Below are 23,550 nucleotides of genomic sequence, written 5' to 3'. Positions count from 1 at the left end.
AACATCGACGAGTCTTGGCGGGACCCCACATGCCTCTGTTTGCTTCTCGAGGGATTCGAGCTTCGAGAACGCAAATTGCTAGTCTATTACAAGTTATGTTAGTTATCTGGGTAGTGACAATCTGTTCGAATTTGACAGATATCAAGCCACTATAGCCAAGCTGCAAATTCAGTTTCTCACAGGAAAATTTTCTCCTCACCGTGGCTTTTTTCCAGCGACCAAAATCCAGCACCCCATTCGCCAACCCCAATAAGCCAGGTCAACCCGCCCACAGCCAACTCGTTCATCCCTCCTTTGAAGGCAACGTCCTCACGACGCCCGCCAGCGCAACCATCTGTTTCCTCGCTGCAGCCCCCCAACTTTCTCCCCCCTTTAGCATCCCCCACCCCTTCCTCTTCCACTCAAACAAACCCTTCGCCAAGTTTTCTGCTTCACTCGAGCCATCCCCATCCTCGATGTCACTCTCTTCATCCTCATCTCCCTCTTTCTCACTATGCGGCGTGATCCAGCCCTCAACAACCCTCTCCCCAAACACCTTCCCATACCCCAGCAGCTTCCGCATGCCCTCCTCGTCCTGCTCCCACATCTCGCGCGGCGACACCAGCTCCTGCGTGCGCGAATCCTTCTCAACCGTGCGGTGGCAGTCGAGTATCGCGTGGCTGAGGCGTAGCAAGTGCTGGGTCTGCTCGAAGAGGGGGTTGTCTGCTGTGGAGAGCGTCGTCTGGGTCGCCGCGGTCTGCAGCGTGGCGTAGATATCTGCGAGGTTACCGTTCGCGGCGTCCGGAGGTTTGGCTCTGGGCGTGTATTAGTTAGGTAGGGGACTAGACAAGTAGAAGGAGAGAAAGGTGGGTTATGAGGGTACGCACAAATCTTGTTTGAGCCTCGACAACGCGGCTTGAGCTTGTGTTCGGCCTTGGGCGACTTGTTCTTTGAAACCCTGAATGAACTCTTTAGACTTTTTGTTCTGGTCCATCAGGTGCTGCTCGATTGTTGCTGGCCCCGAGGAACTTCTTTTTTATGTGGGTTAGCAAGATGTGAAGGAGGCTGATAGAATAGTTGGCACCCACCGTCCGTAATTATTAAGACCATTGTCGCCGTCGTCCTGGTTTGCAATGCGCGAGGATGCTCCTCTTGCTCTTTTTGAGGGTTTCCCGGAGAAGTCATCACTTTCTTCCCCGTTAGCGGCCGGCGAAGTCTTAGACAACCGCTTTCGAGGCGCTGGTTGCCTAGTCGGAGACGCGGAAACGTCTTTGGTCTTGCGCTTCGGCGGCATGGTAGGGCTGGGGGAACTAGGCTATATTCAATGCCAGCAGAAGAATGGATATCAAGAGAAAGCCCGAATGTCTCGCGGAGAGGACCAGGGGCCTGACAGAAAGGGGTCTTATGTTTAATGCACAGAACGAGACATGGACGATATTCGAACCTCAAATTGGTCTTCGAAGAATTTTGTGGAAAATATTAATGGGCAGGTGATGCCTTCCCTACCTAGGCTCAAAATTGAATATCCAACCACCCAAGTAGCCCATTGCTCCTTCCAAGTTCCTTCCTTTATTAACATCTTAGGACACTGGGGGAAAGTACCACCGACATGAACAACACCAACATCGTGACGTCTATGTTATGAAGACTGAAGGTAAAACTCGCATGAAAATCATGCCCCTAAATGCTGCCTGGGACTCTAGACCACCTTACCTACATTCCAGTCGTTCACTACTGTACATCTAGGTAAATGAACAACACATTGAACCACCCCGACACGACCTAGCCGTATATACCCGAGGCAGAACTGACAAGGCGAGGTAACAACAGCCCGAAAGCCAAGTCTTGATTGTCTGCTCTGTGGAGGTATCCCATCCCTAACCAAACCGAACTCAAAGCTGTCCCCGTTTTGTAGTCCGTCCCTCGAAATTGTAACATGCTCGCTGCGTGAAAGAGCAAAAACCTATGAAAAGCCCTGAGCCTTCTCTCTCTGTGTCTCTGTCTATGGTAGAGAAAAAAAGGAAAAAAAGTCTTCCAGTTCATCAAAAGAAACAATCGGCGCTTGTCCTGCCGAAAGGAGAGAAGAGGAGGGTAAGAAAGGGATGAGGAAAACAAGGAATGTGCCCCGTCTTCAGCCTGGCCAAGTCTTTCAAGTATTAAAGTCGGAAAAGAGAGAGAAAGGGAAAAGTGTAAAGACATGTAGTGAAGACGTCCTGATCCCATATCAAAGGACCAGGTGAGAAAAGAGAAAAGTAACAATATCCCATGGCGGTAGTCTCCTCAGTCCGCATTCTCCAAGGCAAAGAGTAGGTGAAAGCCGCTCTGCGTGCAGCAACCCAGCTGGTGGTATCGGCATGTCCCGTAGTCTCGTGAAGAAAAAGAGTTCGTCCGTTACCGTATATGTATCTTTTGTGCATTGTTCTTCCTTTTGTGTACCGCGTTTCCAGGATAGGTAAGAGAGTCGGATGTAGGTGTAGAAGTTGAGTCAAGGGAAAAAGGAAAAGGACGCGTCCGGAGGTGGATTTGGTCTCCCGTTTGCTAGCGCGAGTTCAGTGACAGACCGTGGAATGACCCAAGCATATCTGCATGTGCTCCAAGGGAAGCTATAGCCTGGTCATGTTGAGGACCGGCGGCAGATTGTGGGCTCGGGTAACGCCCACGCCCACCGAAATCTCCTGCTTGCGAAAAGGTGCTCGCAAAGGCGTCGGGCCCTTGCCCCATACCAGGAGGATAAGACATCGCACCTGCTCTATTCGCATTGGTGAAGGCGCCGTAGGGATTATACGGGTAGTTCGTGGCCGGATAATTCGATCCCGGGGCCACTGCACGGTCGGCATTGAATGGCGCCGCGAATGACGACTGGAGACCGCGGCCTACTTGGCTAGACCCAGCGTAGGCAGACTGCGATTCTTGCTGCGGCTCTTGACGGCGTGCCGGTGCGGCCGATCGGTCTACCACCGCCCCGGGTCCGACACCGCTGGGCGCCTGCAGCCCTAGAGTAGGGCTGGCAAACGACGCTGGGTTTATGGCCGACATCCAGATGCGTGTCTTGTAGATCTTGAAAAGATCGGTGACAAGGGAGTTGAAGTTGATGTATGTGTCGGCAAAGTAGTAGAAGGTGAGCTTCTTCCAGTCCCTGCTAGAAGTCAGCACAGTTGAGCAATTCGGGGGATCGGCATGGCAAACTCACATCTGAAACTCGGCGTCGAGAATTTCCATGTTGAGACCGTGCTCCTTGACCTTCTGCTGGCATACCCGCTTCGCCTTGGCCTCGTTGCCCTCCTTCTCCCGTAGAGCATGGACCTCGTGGCTTTGGGCAAGGCGTTTAATCAGCTTGGGCTTAAGCTCGCCAGAACCGGGCTCCTGGATATGGTGATTTTGGCTCGGCGGACCCATACCGCCGACGGCGCTCCCTTGGAGGCCGTTCGCCGCCGCCATGAGACCAGCACCAGCGCCCTCGTGCGTCGCGGCAGCATTCTGTGAGTACATCATGAGCCATTTGTATTGTTCCTCGGCGTAGTGCTCCTTGAGTTCCTTCGCAGTCGGCCAATCAACGTTATCCTGTGCAACGGTGCCCAGGTCGGTGCCCCGGTCAGCCTCGACAATCACCAGGTCGCCCGGTTTGACTGTCAACCCAGTACCCTCCTGGATATAAAAGACGTCGGCCCGAGCGCATTTGAAGAGCACAATATGTAGGGTTTGGTTATGCCGCGGTTGGGGCACGCCGTACATGCTGCGATGGGGTGAGGCCGGTCGGTGGGAATAAGACCCGGAAATCCCACCATAGGGAGAGGGGAGGTGGTTACCGTACGCAGATTGTGCGAGACCCTGCTGGGCACCACCCAGGGCACCGCCCAGGGCAGCCGCGCCAGTAAAGTAGGGTGACACTGAAATCATCGTTAGGGGATTGGTAAAATCACTCTTCATCGGCGCATGCGTACCTTGGCTGTTGACGGCGTAGCTCTGGCTCTCGGGGTATGCAGCCGAAAAATCGTGCGCATGGGCAAGATCCTGAGCGGCCGATTCGTGGGCTTGGACAGCGTCACCTCCCATGGAGCTAATGGAAGCTTGTCGAGTGGGCACATCTGCGAACGAGTGCCGTCGGCTTTGGGGGAGATCCCCCAGGCCACCAAGTCCGGGCGGTGAGCTTTGCCAATACGCCCTCTTGAGATTTTCAAGATTCCGGTTTTCGACCGTATACGGGCTCTTGTAAGGACCGGCGCCAAACTCGCTCATCCTCCGCGCAACGCCCACTCGAATTGTCGCATCAGAGCCGTCATTCAGCTCATCGTGCTCGTCGACCGCGTAGTCCGATTCTTCCGGCACCGTCTCCTGCAGATAGCTGGAGTTGAGGCCAAAGGCGCTGGCTGTCGAGGCCCTAGGACGAAGCCGTGCATGGTATTGTTGTTGTTGTTGCTGTTGCTGACGCAACATCTGGTTTTCTCGCGTCAACATTTCGATCGTCTTGGCCTGGTCTTGATGCTGGATTTCCTGCATGGAACCACTGCTATCGTCGTCATCATCCTCGTTCACCTTTCCTAACATATTGCCGTCATTCGACACCTCGCTCAGCATACTTGGCCGGGACGGCCGGTGCTGGAGGCCGGGGTGCCCCATCGTTCGACGGGTGCCCATGACCGGCGGCGGAGCCATGCTGGGGGTGACGGCTTCGGGTTCGAATTGGCCGACCGAGTAGGACTGGGAGCGGTATGTCTTAGGGGTTGGGTGCAACGGAATGTGAAATGGGATCTGTGAATTGGGAGGGTCTCTCGGCGCGGGTGAAGTCTGGGTCACACCGGCGTCGGCACCAAAAAACGAGTTGTTTGAGCCCCCAGGTGCAACGGTGGAGGTGGGGGAGGGTAGAACCTCCGACAGGCGTTGAGGGGGTTCCTTTCGATCGTTATTCCAGATGCCGGTTGGCCACGCAAAAGCGCCGCCGCCCACGTGAGGCCGTCCAAGAACGCCACCCGTGGCCGGGTGAGAACCCCAGGCCGTGGGCCCCGTCTCGCCGGACGGGGTAGCTGGGTGTGAACCGGTTGGGGACATAGGGTTACCCGCGAAGGAGCTTTTCCTCTGGGCCTGGCGGGGTAAAGGCTGCTGGGACGTCTCGTTCAGCCAGGATGACCGGCGAACCGGCTGTGGCGGCTGGACTGAGGGAGGAAGAATATCCTGGCGGTGATTCTCAGGCTCGTCATCTGAGCTTGCCAGCGCTTCCGAGTCAGGAGTCGATCTCCGATTCAACTTCTCCAACAATAAAGCGTGGCTACTCGGTGGGCCAGCCGAGAAATTGCTTTGGCCCGGCTTCGACGAAGCCCCGGGTTTGGTCGTATTGGAGCTCATAGCGTACCGCAAAGACAAGGATGGGGCTCTAAATGAGAGTTGTGAGAGCCGTGGAATAAGTATGGGAGCGCACTGATGGACAAAGATCGTGATCCGAGAGGATGGTCAACTGGTAGACTTGGGTTAGCGGGGGTTGATAGGGTGGTGTGGTTGGAACTACGATGAGATGATAGAACAGGGCTCTGCTTCCGTCGCAAAATGAAAAGAGGAAGGAATGTTGTATGCTTCGGTATCGGGGAGATGAGATAGAAGGAGAGCACTGACGAGAAGAGAAGTTTGGATTATGTCTGGAACGACGGGTCGTTCCTTTATAAGAGTCGGTAGTTTTCGGTTTCCAATCCACTCAGAACCGTGGTAAGAAGTGAGCGTCAAGAAGAGAGAGAGCAGTGGGGGGCTCGATGACGAAAGTGGACGTGGACGGCACTGTCACGCGGTTCGGAGAAATCGATGTGGAAGCTTTGACCGAATCGAAAAGAATCGACAATGGCGAGCGAAAGAACAAAACTTGGGACGGTCCGGCCCGTGATCTGCTCGACTGGGAGGAGATTCGATCGATCACGGGAAACCCGATCGATCTGTCAGGGAAAGCGATCAGGCAATTGATGCACGAGGGGTTTCGGTCAGATATGGCGTGCGCCGTCTCGGTGGAAGAATGCGACAGCGCTAATCGCGATCTCCCATTGCAGGGCGCGAGGGCGCTCAACCGAGGTGGGGAGAGACAATTCGTAAATCGTGGATCGCGTGTTCGCGGGTGGAACGGTTTGGATGTTCCGGATGGTAGTGAAGCTTTGGCGGCTTCTGTAATGTTTTCTTTAAGCGTCGCTAAATCTGCAGAATTATAGAAAAAGAACGAGAAGGGCGTCCGCGTGATGGCGGAGGGGTGAGGGAGGGTAAAAGTGAAGATATGGGCGTCGAGATTCCGGAACGGAGGCGCGAGGTCAGCGTTCTCGTGCACCTGGGAGTGGCCCCGTCGAGGTGTGAGCGGGGAAAGCTGGGGGAGGCGCGCTGCTCGATGAGTGGCTGGGATCCTTGTCAGGACAGAGAGGCTAACCAAAGGCAGACCAAGCCGCTCGATACGTTGACGCCGTGGCGATGGGAAGAACAAGGCTTGACATCGAGCACCCCGGTTACTTGCCCGAATGGTGTTTTATTGATGTCGAGGATTCTAGAAAGGAGAACATGAGAAGGAGAAGCAGCAGCAAGTTATAATGGTCGGGTAAAGGCAGTGGATAGAATGCGACGTCGTGCGCGCCGCCTTTTTTGTCACTTGATCTGCTGAATCGTCCGTCAGTGGGGACCGGACAAAGACACCGGTGGGCCTGAACTCCCTGCAAACGAGCGCTCGAGAACGGACGCAAGGGGCGAAAGAAGGCCACGGGTGAGGGGGGTGGAGACAACAGAGTCGTCGAAGACGACAGCACAATCGATGGGGATGGTGTTGCGCGGTGTTCAATGGGACACTCTCGCGAGGCATCCCTGTACTGCACATCTCAAGTGGGGTGTGAAACATTGCAGCTTTGCTCTGGGTCGCTCCATGCCAAGCAAGTGTTAGCGCAGTACCTGCACTGTCCAGGCCTCGACCACGACACCCCAAGGAGAAACGCTCCGGAAACGTCAGCCGGTGACGATGATGATGAACAAGCATCAAACGCCATGCGTCATCAGGATAGACACGAAGCTAACGAGGTCTTGAGCGCCATGAGGGGCAAACAAGCCTCTGTTTTGCGTCTCTTGAGAGATAGCAAGATGTCTGCGCACCGAGCGAGAACACACACCTCCCAACCTATCTCTCGATATCCAAGCTGCTGAACTACCACCTAGGCACGAAACAGCTACATCGGGAATTATATGCAATGCTTGTATTGCAAACATGAAATAAAACATTCAGCATTTTTAGGTATCGAACATGCGGTGTTAAGGATGGGTAGACAAGGTAGACAAATTGGGAGTATCAGGAAAGCTTCCCGGAGATTCGTCCCGTCGCCGCTGTCGTTCGTGCTGGACTCTTCTCAACCAGCTTCACGTTCCATACACCAATTCAAATCCCAGAACATTCTGTACCCATCCCCGGATTATGACCTACCTGTCATTCTGTCTCGCCTCCCTCAACACTCGCAGCAGGTTCCAGTTAAATGTGAAATAACTACCTGGGTACTTCGTGCGCGTCGTTCGAAGCTCCCGCTGCATCGTCGAAGCTGCATCGTACACCAGCTTGGCACGAGATAATTCCCCCATTCACACTGTGTAGAGGGAAAAAAAACCCATGACCCCTGACATTTATGTCCATACTGTGTATGTAATTGGCAGGCCAGGGGGTTCTGGCGGGGAAAGAGGGGCCCATGAGCTTCCTGGTCCGATGGTGCAACGCCTCTCTTCCTCCATCTGGGGCAGCTCGGGGAGCTCCCGTCTCTTCTGGTGAAGCTTGAAAAAAAAACAAAAAAAAAAAAAAAAGACTTACCGTCATACCCATCAGCGCATGGATAGCGCCTTCTAATCTCAACGGCGAACAACTCGAAGCAAACCTTCGGTTTATCAACTCGCAAGCGACCCAATTGCGCTCGGAAGATCCTCCCGCTTACCTACTCATACGGAATACATACATGAGAGAGTTCCGTTGGGACTGGTAGCAATTTCGTGTGATCGACAAGTACCTATTCATAGGCACAACTTCCAAGCTGCGGTGCTCCTAACCTCAAAACTTTGGACGACGGTGAGAGGATGACCCCACATGCAAATTAACAACGGCAGAAACACACGTTTTCAAGGGCTGCAGGCGGCCAAAAACGGCTGGGAGATGCAGCTGGAAGGGAGCCTGGCTCACCGAGTCCAGTGGCTGTCCCTCCTCACAAGACCTCGCCAGCGCTCACCGGCCCTTGGAGTTTTATGCTCTCATCCCGCCTTTTGCAATGGTTGTGTCGACCGGGCGATGAGGAGGTACAGCTGGAAAGAATGCCGGGTCTGTGGTGCGACGCATCATCAGAACTACCCCGCAGAGATGAACCAGTCGTCGGGGCGGTCGAGATCGCTACCAAGCATGGGAATCGAACTCGAGCAAGGGAATGAATGCGTCAGGTTCGGGCTGGCAAGAACAACGGACGGAGGCTGACTCGAGGCCAGACAGCTGCACAGACATCACGCGGCCCCCTGCCGTTAACATCAGTCCGCCATGCGAATCCGCCATGCGAGTCCGTCATGCGCCTGGTTAGTGCTGCGTCTCCCCGGGTGGAAGAACCTCGAGCACAGCCATTGTGCGGGGATCCATTCTCGCGACTCGGGGGTTTCATCCCAAACCCGCCCAGTGGCATTGTCTAGATCCCCATCGCTGGGCTATAGCGTCATCGACTGATAAACAATCAGACCACGAAGGCGAAGCCACGACGGAATTCTTTCTCTATCATGAGACAATTGCGCACCGTCGAACGCACACGGCGGCGGGCGCAACAGCCTAAATCGTAGGCCAACCTCAAGTGCGCTGTACTTCATGACATCAATGCTCTCTCCTCAAGTAATCCCTGCGTCATCTGTATTTATTAGTTAAGGGAGAACCATGCCGTTTGCTATATAGCACGATGAGGACTCTCTGATCATGTTTTATCGGTGCCATTGGTGTCTCGCAATCTTCATGCGCGAGGTGTAATTGGTTCGGTCTGGATGTTTCCGCGCTCGAGGCGGGGAAGGCAGCTTCGCTACCCCAGATTTCACTCGACCCCCTGTCCTTACCGACCCACGCATGGGCAACGGGCTCCAAAAGTGGTGTTGGAGATGTTGGATGACAGTGACAACATGAACGAAACGAAAGTCTTCCGGAAGCCCCCAAACCCTGTACTTGCTTGATTCACATTTTATTCTACTCGGTTTGTATTATCATGTTTCTTTTCCTCAACCTGTTTTTCTTTACTTGCTTTTCTAGTTTCTTATACTCGATCTTGATCTCCTTTGAAGTCCGACAATTCTTTTTGGCCAAAGTGCGAACTTCTTCCCCAAATGTCACCGGCATAGGGAAGGTAAGCGGCCCATGCCGTCTCCGCTGTGGAGTAGCCAAGACTGGACAAGCTCCTGCGAAGCTTTGATGATGCTTTGAAGCCATTGCATCGGCGATGTCTAGCCGAAGCCTCCAGAAGCCGAGGACTGACCTATTGCTGCTGCCATCTAAATGAGAAGCTCACCGGCTCTGTGCGACTTCAACTGCTTGATGTTGGTGATACAACCCCAGAGTTGCTTGGCATGCATCTGAATCCCGCGGGCTCGTGCGCTGATATTGGAATACTTCTGACTGCTGAGAGCCCTCCTCATTGGAGGCTTCGTCCACCGTGTGGCAAAGGTCAAGCACAGCCGGAGACTTTGCAGGAGAGGACCCCTTCTGCCCATGCCGATCCCTCCGCTGAACCCCCTGTGATAAACTAAAAAGCAAGATCAAGGCCGGCTATCTACAGTTTCCTGCAGAATGACGCTGTCGGACACGTGAGCGTAGTAGAGCACGGCTTAGAGATCACCGCACTGCAAGGGGAATGGGAATGGGATCTACACACCTACACCACTAGTCCCCGCCGATAGTGAGTTTCCCGTCCTACCTGATGTAGTTTAACGCGGGCAGTAGCAGCCTCCGCAACGAATATGTTTCGTGGGCTCAGCATACAAGTCACCGTCTTGAAGGAGAGTATCAAGCCTTTTGTGTGTCCGAAACGCCTAAAATACCCCAAAGTACATTAGCTAAAGGCAGTTTACAAACAGACAACCCCTTCCAACACATCAGCCAGATGCAGTATCAAGCGAGCCCTTGCCCACGGTTGAAGGCGGCACCTCGCCCTTCTGCGCCTTGAGCTTCTCCTCAAACTTGGCGAACTCTGCCAGGGCAATCTCCTCCTCCTGGTCCAGCACCTGATGCACACCCTGAACCTCCTCGATCTGCAAGCACCTAGTTAGCACACACAGAACACCGGGCAAGTTAAGCAACAACAAAGGCCAGACTTACGTAGTGCATCAACATGCCCTCAATCCCATTCTTCAACGTCACCGTGCTCGAGTCACACGTCCTACACGCGCCGCGCAGCTTGAGCATCACATAGCCATTCTCAAAGCCCCTGAACTCAATATCCCCCCCATCCTCCTGAATCGCCGGCCGCACGCGCGTCTCCAGCAACTCCTTGATCATCCCCACCACCTCACTATCATTCTCATCATACGCCAGACTATCCTTCTCCCCCGCCTCCTCCCCCTCCCCCGCAACACCACCACCCCCCTCCTTCCGCTCCGCCACGTTCACAATCGGCTGGCCGGAAGTAATCGCCTCGGTAATCAGCGCAAACACCTCGGGCCGCACGTGGGCCCAGTTGGCGTCGGCGGCCTTGGTGACGGTGATGAAGTCGGCGCCGTAGAAGACGGCCGTCACGCCGTCGATGTTCATCAGCTGCGCGGCCAGCGGCGACGGGTGGGGGGGCGCGATCGTCGCCCGCGGGTTCAGGTACTCGATGAAGGGTGTTGTGAGGCCGGAGGGGAGGATCTGGTGGTTGGGGAGGAACTTGAGTGCGTCGGCGTTGGGTGTGCTTTCCGTCTGGATGAAGATGCTGCGGCGGGCGGTTTGGGGGAGGAGGGCGCGCCAGGGTTGGGCGTGGGTTAGACGTGGCCGTAGGAGGGGTGTGCTGGATGGGAGGCTGCTTGGCCTGCTGGTGTGGGCGTGTCTAACAGCCGCTGCTGTTGTTGCTGCGGCTGCTGGGGTGCTTTGTTGAAGTCGGAGGCATGTTGAGGGTTTGATGGGACGGGTGGTGTTGGATACCAAAGGCGCAAAGCCCCGTAGTAGCTTGTTTGACGGCATCATTGTGGTGTTGCCTGTCCAATATGTTGTTTGTGTGGTTCCGGGTTATTGCAGATGTGAGGTTGAAAGAAAGAAAGAAGCAATCATCTCCAATCCTGTGGTGGGGATCAATCCCCAACATTGCCGCTCATGCCGCTCCAAGCATCTCCGGCGCCGAGGAGCTGACAAACCCAGTCGTTCCGATCGGCCCAGGGGGACCCACAGAACCCTTGGTTTTGCGTCATAGCAGCCTCGGCGCCCCTAAATTTTTGTCGGCACTCCAGTGGCACCTTGCGGGTTTGCTTTTCGCGCTCCGTCATCTCTCAGTGGCGGGGGCAAATCCACCAACCTCCAATGAACGTTTCTGCACCTCGTGCACTTCACGTGTAGCATCGACGAACCTTTTCCACTTCAAGCCGATCACCTGCAGAACGCGGCCCGGGATTGGTGAAGTGGGATTCCAGAACCGCCATTGTCGCAACGCCGTGCAGCCGACGGCTCGGGAAGCTGCCGATTCGACCAATCTCCAAGCTTCCTCTTCCCGATCGCGTGTAACCAAGATTCAACATCGTGCGCCAGGCGAAACAAATATTTGAGCCACCTTGCCGACTTCGCGTTTAATCAAGCGCAAAAAGTTCCATGGTACTAGACCAGCACGGCACCAACGGTATCTGCGCCATGCCGGCCGCGGAAGACGGTAGCCCTGTGCCGCAATCGACAATGCTCGGTGCGGTTTCGCCCGAACGGACCGCGCCGCGCGAAGCAGATCCTGTCGCAAATCCGGGGTTGGGCTCGGATGCTGATCCGTCAGCCTCGCCAAAGAAACCGGATCCCAAGCTTTGCGGCGTATGTGGCACACAGCCGGGCAAGTACAAGTGCCCTCGGTGCTCCATGCCATAGTACGTCCCCTCGTCTTGTCTTACATCCCACCAGCGGCACAGTACTGATTACCACTTTTTCAGCTGCTCCGTCGCCTGCAACAAGCAACACAAGGAAAACCACCCGCCCGACGCGCCGAAGCCCGAACCGCTACCCACCACCCAGCCCCAACCGGAACCCGCGCAAGACGATCCCTACAGCATCCTCCTCGAGCACCGCGACGAGTTCAAGCGCCTCCTCGCCCGATACCCCTCCCTCGCAACCGAGCTCGTCCGCATCCAAGAAATGACCCTTCCTCCCGCCGACAACCCCGGCCCCTCATTCGGGCAGGGCGCCGTCACGGCGAACACGGGCCGCAATAGGCAGCAGGTCGGAGGCAGAGAGCCGGCCAATTCGAGCCGCAACAGACAGCAGCCATGGTCGAAGGACGTCGGTCTGCGCAAGGGCGCTGAGGCGCTGCGTAAGGCGAGGACGGATCCCACAGATACGGGCGACGGGGTCCGTGAGTTTTGTGACCTGGTGAAGTTTTTGCTGAACAAGAAGAGGGTGGGGATCGACAAGGTTCGGGAGGAGGTGGCAGCGGAGGAGGCCAAGTACATCGAGCGATTGCTGAGGGAGGAAGGGGGCTAACTGGCCTTTTGGGTTGGATGGTTACCAGAGTGCTGTTTTGATATTGTACGATTTGGAGCATGGTTGGCCAACGGGGCCTCGATTCTTCGTTAGACGGGCGACGCAAGATACGAGCATATGATGAAGATCACGAAGCGGGCGGCACATGGAATGGCCATCTCTCATAGAGAACTAACCCGCCGATAAGGGCGCACATTCATCATCATTATCATTACTATCCCAAACACCAGCTAAAACGTCAGGTGAGACGCTCCCCCGCTTGTTTCCACCCTCTCCTCCTCTATGCCATCTACCGCTTCCAAACTAACGCTCAACGCTTAAACCGCCCAAAGAACCCCTTCCCCTTCGCCGCCGTAGGCGTAGTAGGCGACTGCACCACCTCCCCCCCCCCACCACCACCAGCCGAGTCCTTACTCCCCCTCCGCCCCCTCAACGTCCACAACGAATCCGCCTTCCGCAGCAGCGGCGAGAGCAGCATCTTCGGCCCGCCCCCACCGCTCCCACCCCCAACCCCACGACCATGCCCACCACCCCCACCAACCCGCCCCAACCCCGACCCCGACCCCGAACCTACCCGCCCACCAGCCTCATCACTCTGCGTCCAATCCACGCGCGCCCTTTCAGCCGCCGCAAACCGCCCCAATTCCGTCCCCGTCCCATCCATCGCCGCGGGGTCGTCCTCCAGCAGCGTGTCCATGACCAGCGTGTCCGGCGCCGCGATGAGCGAGTGTCGCGCGTGATGGTGGTGAGTAGTGGTTCCTGTAGTCGTTGCGGGGTCGGCGGTGATGGTGTTGCCGGTGCTGTTGCGGCGGAGGTGTTTAGCAGCAGTGCCGGGGAGGATGCGCGAGAGCTCGTCCTCGAGGGTGTGCATGCGCCGCTGGGCCGCCGGGTGGTGGTGCGGTTGGGTGGTGGCCTCTTCGAGGATGTGCGTGCGCTGGAATTGGTTGCGGTCGAGGAGCTTGTCGCGCTGGGATTGGTTTTGTTGGAGGGCGCGGGTGAGTTCGGCGGGGGCGAGGATGGTGGGGTCGGAGGTGCTGCTGTGGTTGTGGTGAGTGTTGTTGTTGTTGCCGCTTGGGCGGAGGGCTTTGGGGCCTTCGAGGTGGAATTTGAGGGCGTGCTTGGAGAGCTTGTGCACGAGGCTGCTGTCGCGCATGTTTTCGACGGTGGTGGTTCGTGTGAACTGCTTGGCTGCCTCCTGCGGGACGTGGTGGTAGGCTTCCGGGTGGGAGTCCGGGGCTGGCTTGGTGGTTGCTGGGTGGGAGGGCTTGTGCTTAGTCGACTCCGTTCTCCTGAGTTCCGTGATCAGGTCGGCGGGGGGTTCGGCAGCTCTCTGACGCGTTTCTCGGCTTCGAGCGCTCAGGGCTGTGCCCACACTGTCTTTGGAGTTCGATGGTTCGCCACGAGCCCGTCGTCTCCGCTCTGCGTGCGCCTTCTGCTCGGCCAGAACGACATATAGCCGGCGGGTGAGATCGTTAGGATCTAACTGCCCCGCCGGCACCTTGCTTGCCGCTTTATACGGTCCCCCGCTCGGCTTGTAGCCTCCAGAGACGTGATCCCTGGTGTATTTCATCTTGTACTGCATGGTCCAGGGCGATTCGGCAAACATTGAGGTCCGCACAAGCTAAGCGGACTAGATGGAGGGTCAAAAATGACCAAGCGAATAAATCAAGCTGACCCCGATTATAGAGCGGCAGCGGTTTCTAGTAACGCCTCGAGCTACGCCTTTCGTGTCTTGTCCCCGAAATTCTTGCTTGCGGGGTTCTAAATAGCGCCGTCTCGGCTGCTGTCTCAACTTGGTGTGAGAGACAGGAGGGTGGGTGGTAGCATTGTCTTAGATCGGTGATGGCCCCCCGGTTGAGAGTGTGACCCGTTCAAGGCCGAGACATCAAGCAATGCGACGGGTTTCGGGAGATTGTGCGGTCAAGAAGGTCATTGGAAGTTCAAGACACTGGGCGAGGTCACAGTCATGTACCTACATATGTATGGGGAAGGGGGGATCGAGGAGATGCCGACCCGCGCCGGCCCCGGCCTCTACCCCTTGTCGCCAATGCAACCAGGTTCAAGCGAGGGCTGCAGAGCACACGACCGTTGAAATGGGGGCGATTGGCTTCGCACGGGTCCCATGCTTGAGTGTTGAATCTATGACAGCGACCAACAGGAAACGAGTCAGGACTGCTGTGCTTGACGCCCCGAGATGCAGAGTCGCATTAGCACTGGATAAAGTTGATCAGATGCCCGATTCGATCGTGGAAACTGGAGAGGATGTCGTCTTCCACTGGTCAGCACCTTGTCTGCCAGGGGTCTAGATGCAAGCTAGTGTTGAATGGACTAACTAGCACCGGTCACTTGATCGATCGAGAAAATACACGGAAAAATGCGGACGGAAGGCTTGCCATCGTGTTCTTGTAAATTGCCCTTCATTGCAATCCTATATCATCGTGCATCTGTTTCTGCGTGGTAAATAACTACCCCTGGATGCTGAAACGGGTCTTTTGATAATCTTGTCTGTTTCTCCTCGGTGTGAACCAGCAGAGAGACATGTGTCTCACGCGGCAAGCTCGTGTCAAGCACGCAAGCCCCGAGTTGGGGAAAGGGGTTAGGTAAAATTCGCTCTAGACTGGTGCTAAGGTGGTTTGATCGGGTTAGGCCCAATTTCAGCAGACGCCGAGTCAACTACCCCGGTTCCGAGTCCTGGGAATGGGGAAGTCCTCTTCTCCTGCTGGGTGAATCCCGCCTTTTCCCCAGCTTCGAGAAGTCATTCGTGCCAGAGGCGGACGGAGGCGAAACCGGTCATCATCGTCTGATAGTTGCCCAAGATGATGACGAGCCTATGACACCCGGGTCCCACTGGTGACGACACAGGACCTACAGATTGTCAATGTGTGGGTTTGGGGGTTAGAAGATGGTCAGGTATTCATGTAACCATGTGGTGTGGGATATGTGAAAGCAGGTGTGGGAAGGCATGTGTGGGAAAGGAATGGTCCCCTTCACCCTGTACCCAAGTAGCAAACACGGTAATTCTAAACGACGGCACCGACGGTTCTCATACCTATGCTTCCTGCAGAAGCAGTCGGGAAACACGTTTCGTTCTGTGCCGTCGATGCAGTCGATGCAGTAGTTGCAGGAACGGGCCCTCGGTTGGAAGAACGCGCAGAGGCAACAAAAAACGCCTCTGATGTTGACATGCATGGCGAATGTGGGGATGGCCTGTAACGTTATCGTGAAAACCCCGCTGATGCGCACATGTGCATGTACCTACACAAACACGGCGTTGCTGTTGACATCTGAGAACTGAGAACTGAGAGCTGAAAACTGAGAGGGAGAGCCGATCAACCCATACCAAAGGCTACCTTGGGTCATTCCGCATGGCTAATCGTGCCCGTCGGTTACTAAGACATAAACCACCTTTACCTCGAGGACACTCGAAGCCACTGATGCTGTTTCTTTGTGCGGTCGAAACGAAACGTTGTTGATATCATTGGCGTTTCGAAACAACTCCGTCAAAACGTTGAAGGGCATGTGAAGGGCTTCCCAGATGGAGCAGTGGTGCATACGGCATCGATCGCTGTTTGCTGGGTTTGCCCAGTAAGTTCTAGATATTCGCCGGTCGCAGTCCACGGTTCGTTGGTCGGGGACAAACCCTCAGATCGGCACCGTTTGGGCGTCTGGAAGGTCCGAAAAAGCAAGAGGTTGTTTGGCGCTTGTTTCGTCCTTCTTTTGCTCCTTCTTCTCGGGTTTGCCGTTGGATGATCTCTTGGCATTGGATAAGACACCTCAGATTTGGGCAGCATGGCAGCATGGCAGCTTTCTTGGCTTCCATTTCTTCAAGGGCAGGCAAGGGCAGGCAAGGGCCAGAGGAACTTCCACATCCACGGCTGCACGGGTTTATCGTAGGGGGGCCCACAGTCATTTCCCAGCGTCCCCAGAACCCTAAACTCGCAGCTGCACAACACAAGGAGCAGCCAAGTCTGGGGGTGACTGCCACACTGCCAGCCAGCCCATCTCGCCCCCAGTTTCAACTTTCGACTCGGAAATCTTTGCAAACGAACGACGATCGGGTCCGCGCAGCCTGCGCCCGCTGATAAAGTGTTTCCCCGATCTGGCTGCTGCTTGCTACGGAACGCTGCAGCCCACATACTCGACTTCCGAGTGGCCGAGACTCGTTGCGTTTGCTCGAGAGTTAACAACACATCAACTTGACGACGGGGACCCTTGTTTGGGCGTGGGCTTGGGTGCTTGCTGCCCCGGCTGCTGGGAAGGAAGACGGGGTGACAAGCTGTGCCCTGGTCTCGCGGCATCCCTTGATGGATCCCAGGACCCTGACCCTGAAAGGAGTCTAAATCCAACCCAGCCCAATCAACGGATTCGTTCGTCAATTTATTATCAGTCGGGGTGTTTCTTCGAGCTTGCTGAACTCCATCTCCGTCTCCCCAATCCGGCCCTAAAGCGGTATGCTCTCGCTGTCTTCTCGAAGCCGCCATGTCCTCTGATTAGCCATGCGGGCACAGACTCACCAGCCCGTGTCAGACCGTCCCGGAGGAGCGCTGCCGAAGCTGTCTGTGCCGTCAGGTACCCCGCTGCGAGTTGCTGGTGCTGGTGCCGGTGCTGGCGCTGGTCCTCGTGCAGCGGCTGCGACGGCGAGAACAGGCGAGCCAAGCTTCGCACCACCCTCCGGACAACTTGCCTCCGTTATAGGCTCCGAAGGCACCTTTCTTCTCGTCGACGACCCTCCTGCCGCCGGCACTAGAGATTCATTCGCTTCCATCGTCGACGACCCGTTCTTCGTTCGTTACCACACCCCCGAACCCGACCCCGATCCCGATCTCCATTCCGCGACCCATCCCCATCCCGGCCCGCCAAACGCCCCAACGAGTGCTGGTCACCGTGATGAGGAGCGGCAGCCGTGGATCCCGCCGCGAAAAGAATCCCTGAGCCATACCAATCCGACCCCCTGGGTACGCACCTTGCCTTTTTTGCTATTCCCCTGTTCCCTCCAGAGAGGAATCATCGTCACGGCGCCGTCAAACCCTTGCCCGAAACGCCCCAGAGAGGCGGCAAACACACACACACACACACACACAGAGAGAGAGAGAGAGAGAGGGAGAGAACAGGAGATGCTAACTACTAGTGTAGTTCGAGCATGCCCAATCCGACATGGAACCTATCAACATAGCCATCATTGGCGCCGTAGGCGTGGGCAAGTCCACCTTCATACAACACCTGCGCCGGACACCCAGGCCGTCGGCCTCCAACATCACGGCCCTACGCCACGAACTCGATGGCGCATCCTATCTAGTCACGCTTGTCGAGCTCGATCTCGAGGGCATCGAGCTGGACCCGAACCAGCCCGTACACTGGCCGAAGCAAATCGGAGGGCACTCGGTGCCCCGCATGGATGGCGCACTGATCCTGTACGATGCCGTGAATGAGGGGAGCATGCGGGAAGTGCCCCCAATAATGGGTGAGTCTCAGTCTCGAACCGACGCGTCATCAGACACATGCTCATTGGCACAGCCGCCCTGGCGAATTCCTCCCTACCGACCGTGCTCGTCGCCACGAAATGCGACACTCCCGACGACCTACGGCGCCCCGATTTGTCGGGGCTGGCAGCCGCCTTCGCGACGTGCGCCGGCCATTTCAGGACCGCGTCCAACGCGCCAGCCACTGTCCGGGAATGCTTACAAGCCATGCTGAGAGTTGCGCTGGCCAACCGGAGAGGTGAGATCTACGTCCCCGGCGCTTCATCCCTGCCCCACTTGTGCTGCCGCATCACCAGAGCGGTCACGGGCTTGCCACCCAGCCGTCTACCATGGGCTTGGTACCGGTAACACGCTGTGAGACGGGACTAACGAGAGGCATCACACTCACCAGACAAATCAGAAGGCTCAGGCCAAAGGAGGCGTGCTGCTTCGACCGCAAATCTAGATGCGCCCATGGATCTCCATAATGGCCGCCCAATCAGCCAGCACAGTAAGCACAGCAGGGCCAGCTCCGACTTCTCGCTTCTGCGAGGCTTTTCACAACCCCCCAACGAAGGCCAGTACAGAGGTCCGCCATCAAGGTCTCCGAGACTGGATTATCAGAGCGTCGCGCCCAGCAGCAATCTGAATCCTAGCGCCGCCATTCCCGAGGACGGCAAGCAGCAGACGGTGTCGAGCATGCTACGGACCCCGGGCATTCGGCTGGACGGTGGCGGGGAATCCTTCCTTGACGTTGACGAATCCGACGGGGAGTCTTACCAGTACTCGGAAGACATTCCGATCCTGCGCCGGAGCGAGGACGGCTTTGACAGGCCGGCCAAGGTGACGGGCGTGAGCTTTGACGACCTCGTCGACCGGCTACTTGCCCCAAAAATGTCCAAGGCAGATCAAAACTTTGCCGACGTCTTCCTTTGCCTATACCGGAAATTCGCCGCGCCGTACGAGCTGCTTTCGGCCATCCGCGCCCGGCTGGGCCGAGTGCGGACCGACCTGGCGGTGCAATATCTGGTCAAGATAGAAACGCAGATGCGAACGATCGAAGTGGTGGCAAAATGGCTATCACTGTATCCTGGGGACTTCGCCAGGTCAGCGACGAGGAGGAGTTTGGAGGAGCTGATTCAGCAGTTGTCGACAGAGCCGGTCTTCGTCGCAGCCGCACAACAAATGAGGGTGCATCTTGACCACAGGGTCACACTGGACGACGACACGGCCTGGGCGAAATCAGATCCAGCGGACGAAAACGAGGGCAAAGAGGGGGGGGGACAGAGACGGAGCGGGGTCGCAGAGTCGATGAGTTCCTTGCAGCTAGATGATTCGGGCGTGCCCAGCCAACGGCGCCCGTCGCAAAGCTCCGACTTGTCCGCTCTGGAGGGTCGCGGCGCCCGGGGTCCGGCACGGCTCCATTTCCATTCGGTCGAAGACTACGAATGCGAAGCAGCCACCCTGGTACCATCACCCATACTTCCCCTAAACAAATTCCGGTACCACATGTTTATGGAGCTCGATGCCGAGGACATCGCCGACGAACTGACGCGGATAGACTGGGTCATGTTCAGCTCGATCCGAATCCGTGATAAGGTGCGACACGTCAGCCTGTCGCACGACCAGAAGGAGAAGTGCCGTAACCTCAAGAACGTCAACCGCATGGTCTCGCACTTCAACCACGTCGCCCATTGGGTTTCCAACATGATCCTAATCCGCGACAAGGCAAAGCACCGCGCCCCCTGTCTTGAAAAGTTCATAGTCGTCGCCCAAAGGCTGCGCCAGATGAACAACTACAACGGCCTGGCCGCCGTGCTGGCAGGCATCAACGGCTCCGCCATCCACCGGCTCGCCCAGACGCGCGCGGCGATCTCGGCGGAAGCGCAAAAGCGGCATGCTGGGCTAGCGCTGCTAATGGGCACGCAAAAGAGCCACTTCGCCTACCGCCTCGCGTGGGAGAACTCATCACTGCCGCGCATCCCCTTTATGCCGCTGCACCGTCGCGATCTAGTCTCTGCTGAGGAGGGCAGCAAGACGTTCGTGGGGCCCAATGGGGACCGAATCAACTGGAAAAAGTTTGAGGTGCTTGGGGAGGTGCTGCTGCCCATCATGAAAAGCCAGGGGCAGCCCTACCCCAACCTGCAACGGCATGATGCTTGCAAGGAGTTGGTACTGGATTGCCGGGTGACGACTGATGACGAGGTGGGTTTTTCCCCCAACCGAGGCTCTTGTTTTCTTACGTGCCGTTGCTGACTGAAACCTAGGAACTCTACCAGCGCAGCGTGCAGGTTGAGCCTTCGACTGGTGGCGCAGGAGAGTCGACCAGGAAGAAGTTCCCCTGGCTGGCCAAGTAGGGCGGCCAAGCAGGGGTAACTGCCCACCTTGCGACGACACGTAGAGAGGGTTGTATGCTAGGAGAACACCACGGCGTGGGCTCTTCAAAATGGTTAGCTATTAATGGGAGGGGATGCACATACAGCTCGAGGTTTTACGAAAACTACGGCGTTACATTCGACGGGATCTTGCCTGAGCATAATGGTACAAGTGGGGGATTCAAAAGGCGGCCAGAGCGGGAAGGGAAAGGATATCTCTCGCTCGCGCCTAGGGAAAACGGGGCAACTTGCCGAATTATTAGACCTGTCACGGCAACGAGCGAATTGCAAAACACCTCTGTTTCATGTCACTGCCATGATGCGAAGACGATCGAGTGCCTATGCCCATCTTGTGCGTCTATCCGTGGGTATATTTGCTGCTCTATCGAACCAAGTGCCCCGATCCGTACCAACGAAAACAACGCCCCAAAAATGCTTTTTCGAACTCCGGTGACCACAAATTTTCTAACCTTGCCGTATCGTATATTCAAGGAGATCAAGACTTCATACGTTGAAAAGTATCCTCCAGAGCCTCACTGTCGGTCCTAGCTCTTTGGCCTGTAAGAGACTTCTAGTCGTCGTCCTTGGGCCAGAGTCTGGTTTCATGTTAGTCAAGTGTCTTTCCTGGAGGTCTGTTCCCAGTGTTCATCTCCCATAGCGTCCGGGTGGTAAAAGGGGATAAAAAGAAGGCCACTCACAACTCCTTCCTCCACAGACACCGCAGCATCTCCGTGAAGACCAAGATCCACACCAATATCAAGCACGCCGCCAGCACACACCCAAAGATCTGAAGGCCGGGGCTCTCAAGTGCGCCACCGAGCGCTTCCGTGGCTGTCACCTACACGAGCATCAAACCAGCAATCAGCATCACCACTCACTCACCAGGCGGGATAAACTGGCTCAAAACAGAAAAAAAAAAAAAAGAAAAAAAAAAAAAAAGAAAAGCAACTCACCAGCGCCGTATTCGGAAACACAAACGAGAACCACGTCATCTGGAAGCGCAGCTTGCCCTTGCTCTCGGGCCGCAGGTACTTCCACAGCGACCCGACCGACACCAGGAAGAACCAGATGCTGAGCCCCCACAGCCAGAGGCCCGCCATGTAGGACAGCAGCCGCAGGATGTCGGCCGCGTGCTGCGTGCCCGCGAAGCCCGGCGGGAAGATGGACGCGGTTTGCGAGCCGAGTTGTACTGTTTTGGGGGGGAGGGGGAAGTCAGCTGGGTGCTGAGAGGAAGGGGACAGCAAAACGTACCCAACCCAGCGCACGTAAACCCGCTCGGCCCGATCGAGATGAACACACCGGGCCGCTGGTGGTCGCGCGGCAGCTTCTGGGTCATGAGGCGGTAGAGGAAGGCGGCGCAGATCATGAAGCTGATGAGGAAGCCTGTGCCCTGCACTGTGATGGCGGCCAGCGCCACGGGGACGGTGTTGATGCCGTCGAGCTGGCCCGCGCGGCTGGCGGCCGAGACCAGGTTGCCGCCGAAGGGCGCGGAGAGGAGGAGTGGGTAGGCGGGGAACACCCAGACGGGGGTCATGGTGTGGATGGGGAAGACTCTTTTGGGGGGGGAGGGGGGGGTTAGTTGTGGGGGGTATTGCGGTTGGGATTGTTTGGGGGTGGAGGGGGAAAAGGGGGGCTTACTGTGTGGACCAGAGAGTGAGGTACAGGCTGGCGCTGACGAGGGTGCTCACGCCGATGTAGACCCAGAAGAGGGCCTCGATGACGCTTAGAAGCCAGGGGCCCGTGTAGGGGATGCCGTACTGGGTGATGGTGATGAGGATGGTGGCTATTCTGTAGCGGGGATATATGAGTAGCCGGTTTTCAGGGCTGGTGGCGGGTGACTTACGAAACGATCTTGGTGGCGTTAGTGGGGACATGTTCAGGGGATGTTTATGTCGAGAGAACTACTCACAATGGCCGAGATGAACAGACTCTCGTACTGGTCGTTGAACGACTCTACCAGACTCCCGGAGCGCCAGTAAAACCGCAACGAGATGAGGACGCAGTTCATGATGAAGAGGCAGAGGTTTAGGAAGAAGAAGGCCAGGCCGATGCCGGTCAGCCATTGCGACTTGTAAGGTACTGTGGTTAGGGTTAGCCATGTACATCACGAACATACAAGGGGAGTAGTAGAAAACGTACTGGAGAACAGCACATTGGCGATGCCTCCCGTAGCCTGTTCACACATGATTAACATCAATCGCATCAGCATCAACATCAACACGCGCCTCTTCCAGTACAGTAACCAACCCACTTCTCGGGCCATCCCCCTTGAGAGAAATCAGAAAAGAAACGCTAGAACCCACCATAGTCATAGTAAACCACGTCCACTGAAAACACCCAATCCGATCCCTCAACCCCACCTTCCTCCCCCCCAACCCCCTACTCGCCCGCATCACCACGCCATTCAAGCTCTCCGTCGGCGAATGCACCCCCGACCCACCCCCACCCCCCAATCCACCCCCAAACCCCGACAATCCGGACAACCTCCCCCCCCTCCACTCGCCCACCCCCTCCCCAACACCCACAAACTCCGTCCTCGCCCTCCTCACCAACCTGCCCCCCGTCCCCTGCCCCCCCGGCGGCGGGTGCAACAACCCCGCCTTCCCCCTCCCCCCCTGCATACCACCAGGCGCGGACGTAACCGTCGACATCGGCGTCGTTCCGGTAGGCTGCCCCGGCCACGGAAACCCGCCCAACACGCCGCCGCCGCCGTCGTCCATGGGTGTTTCGTAACCCGAGCCGGGGTGCAGGGCCAGGGCGGAGCGGGTGGAGCGGGCGGAGAGGGAGATGGCGGAGGCGGAGGTGATTTGGCGGGGGAAGGGGGGGCGGGGGGGTATTGGGGTGGTTGTGCCTGGGGCTGGGGAGGTGGGGGCTGGGGTGGTGGGGGACGTTGGGGTTGGGGTGGTGGTTGTGGGTGAGATGGGGGTGGTGGTGGTGGTTATTGTTGGAGGGGAAGGAGGAGGAGGTGGGGGGTGGGTGGTGATGGTGGGGGTTGGCGGGCCCGCCATCGTGAGGTGAGCGTAGCTGCTGTTTTTGGTGTTGATGGGAGCGGGTGAGTGAATTGATGAGTTTGTGATTTTGATAAGGGAATCGAAAA

At 56.7% G+C, this 23,550-nt stretch overlaps 7 protein-coding genes across 7 annotated transcripts; 2 read left to right on the top strand and 5 right to left on the bottom strand.

Moving 5' to 3' along the window:
• Positions 1–56: 56 nt before the first annotated feature.
• F5144DRAFT_526714 (uncharacterized protein) lies at positions 57–1,273 on the bottom strand (the record flags this gene model as incomplete). Its single annotated transcript, XM_066786836.1, has 3 exons — positions 57–794; positions 867–1,007; positions 1,203–1,273. The coding sequence occupies 3 exons, from the start codon at positions 1,271–1,273 to the stop codon at positions 284–286; spliced, it is 723 nt and encodes a 240-aa protein (XP_066646383.1). The 3' UTR covers positions 57–283.
• Positions 1,274–2,359: 1,086 nt separating this feature from the next.
• Positions 2,360–5,595, bottom strand: F5144DRAFT_113212 (uncharacterized protein). Its single transcript, XM_066782148.1, has 4 exons — positions 5,584–5,595; positions 3,921–5,428; positions 3,170–3,866; positions 2,360–3,115 (listed from the first exon to the last, which is right to left on the bottom strand). Exons 2-4 carry the CDS (start codon positions 5,317–5,319, stop codon positions 2,518–2,520), a joined length of 2,694 nt encoding a protein of 897 aa, XP_066646382.1. The 5' UTR covers positions 5,320–5,428; positions 5,584–5,595; the 3' UTR covers positions 2,360–2,517.
• A 628-nt stretch (positions 5,596–6,223) lies between these two features.
• On the top strand, positions 6,224–7,198 carry F5144DRAFT_590226 (uncharacterized protein; the record flags this gene model as incomplete). Its single annotated transcript, XM_066790142.1, has 4 exons — positions 6,224–6,445; positions 6,713–6,818; positions 6,866–7,045; positions 7,152–7,198. The coding sequence occupies 4 exons, from the start codon at positions 6,224–6,226 to the stop codon at positions 7,196–7,198; spliced, it is 555 nt and encodes a 184-aa protein (XP_066646381.1).
• Positions 7,199–9,984: 2,786 nt separating this feature from the next.
• F5144DRAFT_526709 (scaffold protein Nfu/NifU N terminal-domain-containing protein) lies at positions 9,985–11,420 on the bottom strand. The gene is made up of 2 exons (XM_066786835.1): positions 10,292–11,420; positions 9,985–10,224 (listed from the first exon to the last, which is right to left on the bottom strand). Exons 1-2 carry the CDS (start codon positions 11,132–11,134, stop codon positions 10,069–10,071), a joined length of 999 nt encoding a protein of 332 aa, XP_066646380.1. The 5' UTR covers positions 11,135–11,420; the 3' UTR covers positions 9,985–10,068.
• Positions 11,421–12,307: 887 nt separating this feature from the next.
• Positions 12,308–14,225, bottom strand: F5144DRAFT_590223 (uncharacterized protein; the record flags this gene model as incomplete). The annotated part of the gene is made up of 2 exons (XM_066790141.1): positions 12,308–12,619; positions 13,194–14,225. The coding sequence occupies 2 exons, from the start codon at positions 14,223–14,225 to the stop codon at positions 12,308–12,310; spliced, it is 1,344 nt and encodes a 447-aa protein (XP_066646379.1).
• Positions 14,226–17,115: 2,890 nt separating this feature from the next.
• On the top strand, positions 17,116–20,435 carry F5144DRAFT_641167 (ras guanine nucleotide exchange factor domain-containing protein; the record flags this gene model as incomplete). Its single annotated transcript, XM_066792760.1, has 6 exons — positions 17,116–17,574; positions 17,753–18,080; positions 18,134–18,337; positions 18,396–18,443; positions 18,500–20,283; positions 20,346–20,435. The coding sequence occupies 6 exons, from the start codon at positions 17,116–17,118 to the stop codon at positions 20,433–20,435; spliced, it is 2,913 nt and encodes a 970-aa protein (XP_066646378.1).
• A 338-nt stretch (positions 20,436–20,773) lies between these two features.
• Positions 20,774–22,911, bottom strand: F5144DRAFT_561761 (voltage-dependent anion channel). The gene is made up of 9 exons (XM_066788273.1): positions 22,757–22,911; positions 22,593–22,626; positions 22,363–22,532; positions 22,297–22,304; positions 22,092–22,241; positions 21,705–22,006; positions 21,407–21,642; positions 21,152–21,291; positions 20,774–21,049 (listed from the first exon to the last, which is right to left on the bottom strand). The coding sequence occupies exons 1-9, from the start codon at positions 22,844–22,846 to the stop codon at positions 21,025–21,027; spliced, it is 1,155 nt and encodes a 384-aa protein (XP_066646377.1). The 5' UTR covers positions 22,847–22,911; the 3' UTR covers positions 20,774–21,024.
• Between the last annotated feature and the right edge of the window lie 639 nt (positions 22,912–23,550).

Source organism: Chaetomium tenue (genome assembly GCF_020726465.1).
Source record: "Chaetomium tenue strain MPI-SDFR-AT-0079 chromosome Unknown F5144scaffold_2, whole genome shotgun sequence".
Taxonomy (NCBI): domain Eukaryota; kingdom Fungi; phylum Ascomycota; class Sordariomycetes; order Sordariales; family Chaetomiaceae; genus Chaetomium; species Chaetomium tenue.
This window is presented reverse-complemented; position numbering and strand designations above follow the sequence as displayed.

What these genes read in the sequence shown, in the direction of transcription:
- F5144DRAFT_113212 (XM_066782148.1), bottom strand. Translation starts at nt 5,319, where the DNA reads ATGAGCTCCAATACGACCAAACCCGGGGCTTCGTCGAAGCCGGGCCAA. An exon ending in CTACGCCGTCAACAGCCAAG is followed by an intron (nt 3,867 to 3,920) that starts GTACGCATGCGC and finishes CGATGATTTCAG; the next exon opens with TGTCACCCTACTTTACTGGC. An exon ending in CTCGACGCCGAGTTTCAGAT is followed by an intron (nt 3,116 to 3,169) that starts GTGAGTTTGCCA and finishes GACTTCTAGCAG; the next exon opens with GGACTGGAAGAAGCTCACCT.
- F5144DRAFT_526709 (XM_066786835.1), bottom strand. Translation starts at nt 11,134, where the DNA reads ATGATGCCGTCAAACAAGCTACTACGGGGCTTTGCGCCTTTGGTATCC. An exon ending in AGGGCATGTTGATGCACTAC is followed by an intron (nt 10,225 to 10,291) that starts GTAAGTCTGGCC and finishes AGGTGCTTGCAG; the next exon opens with ATCGAGGAGGTTCAGGGTGT.
- F5144DRAFT_561761 (XM_066788273.1), bottom strand. Translation starts at nt 22,846, where the DNA reads ATGCGGGCGAGTAGGGGGTTGGGGGGGAGGAAGGTGGGGTTGAGGGAT. An exon ending in CGTGGTTTACTATGACTATG is followed by an intron (nt 22,627 to 22,756) that starts GTGGGTTCTAGC and finishes ATGTGTGAACAG; the next exon opens with GCTACGGGAGGCATCGCCAA. An exon ending in CTCACTCTCTGGTCCACACA is followed by an intron (nt 22,007 to 22,091) that starts GTAAGCCCCCCT and finishes CCCCCCCAAAAG; the next exon opens with AGTCTTCCCCATCCACACCA.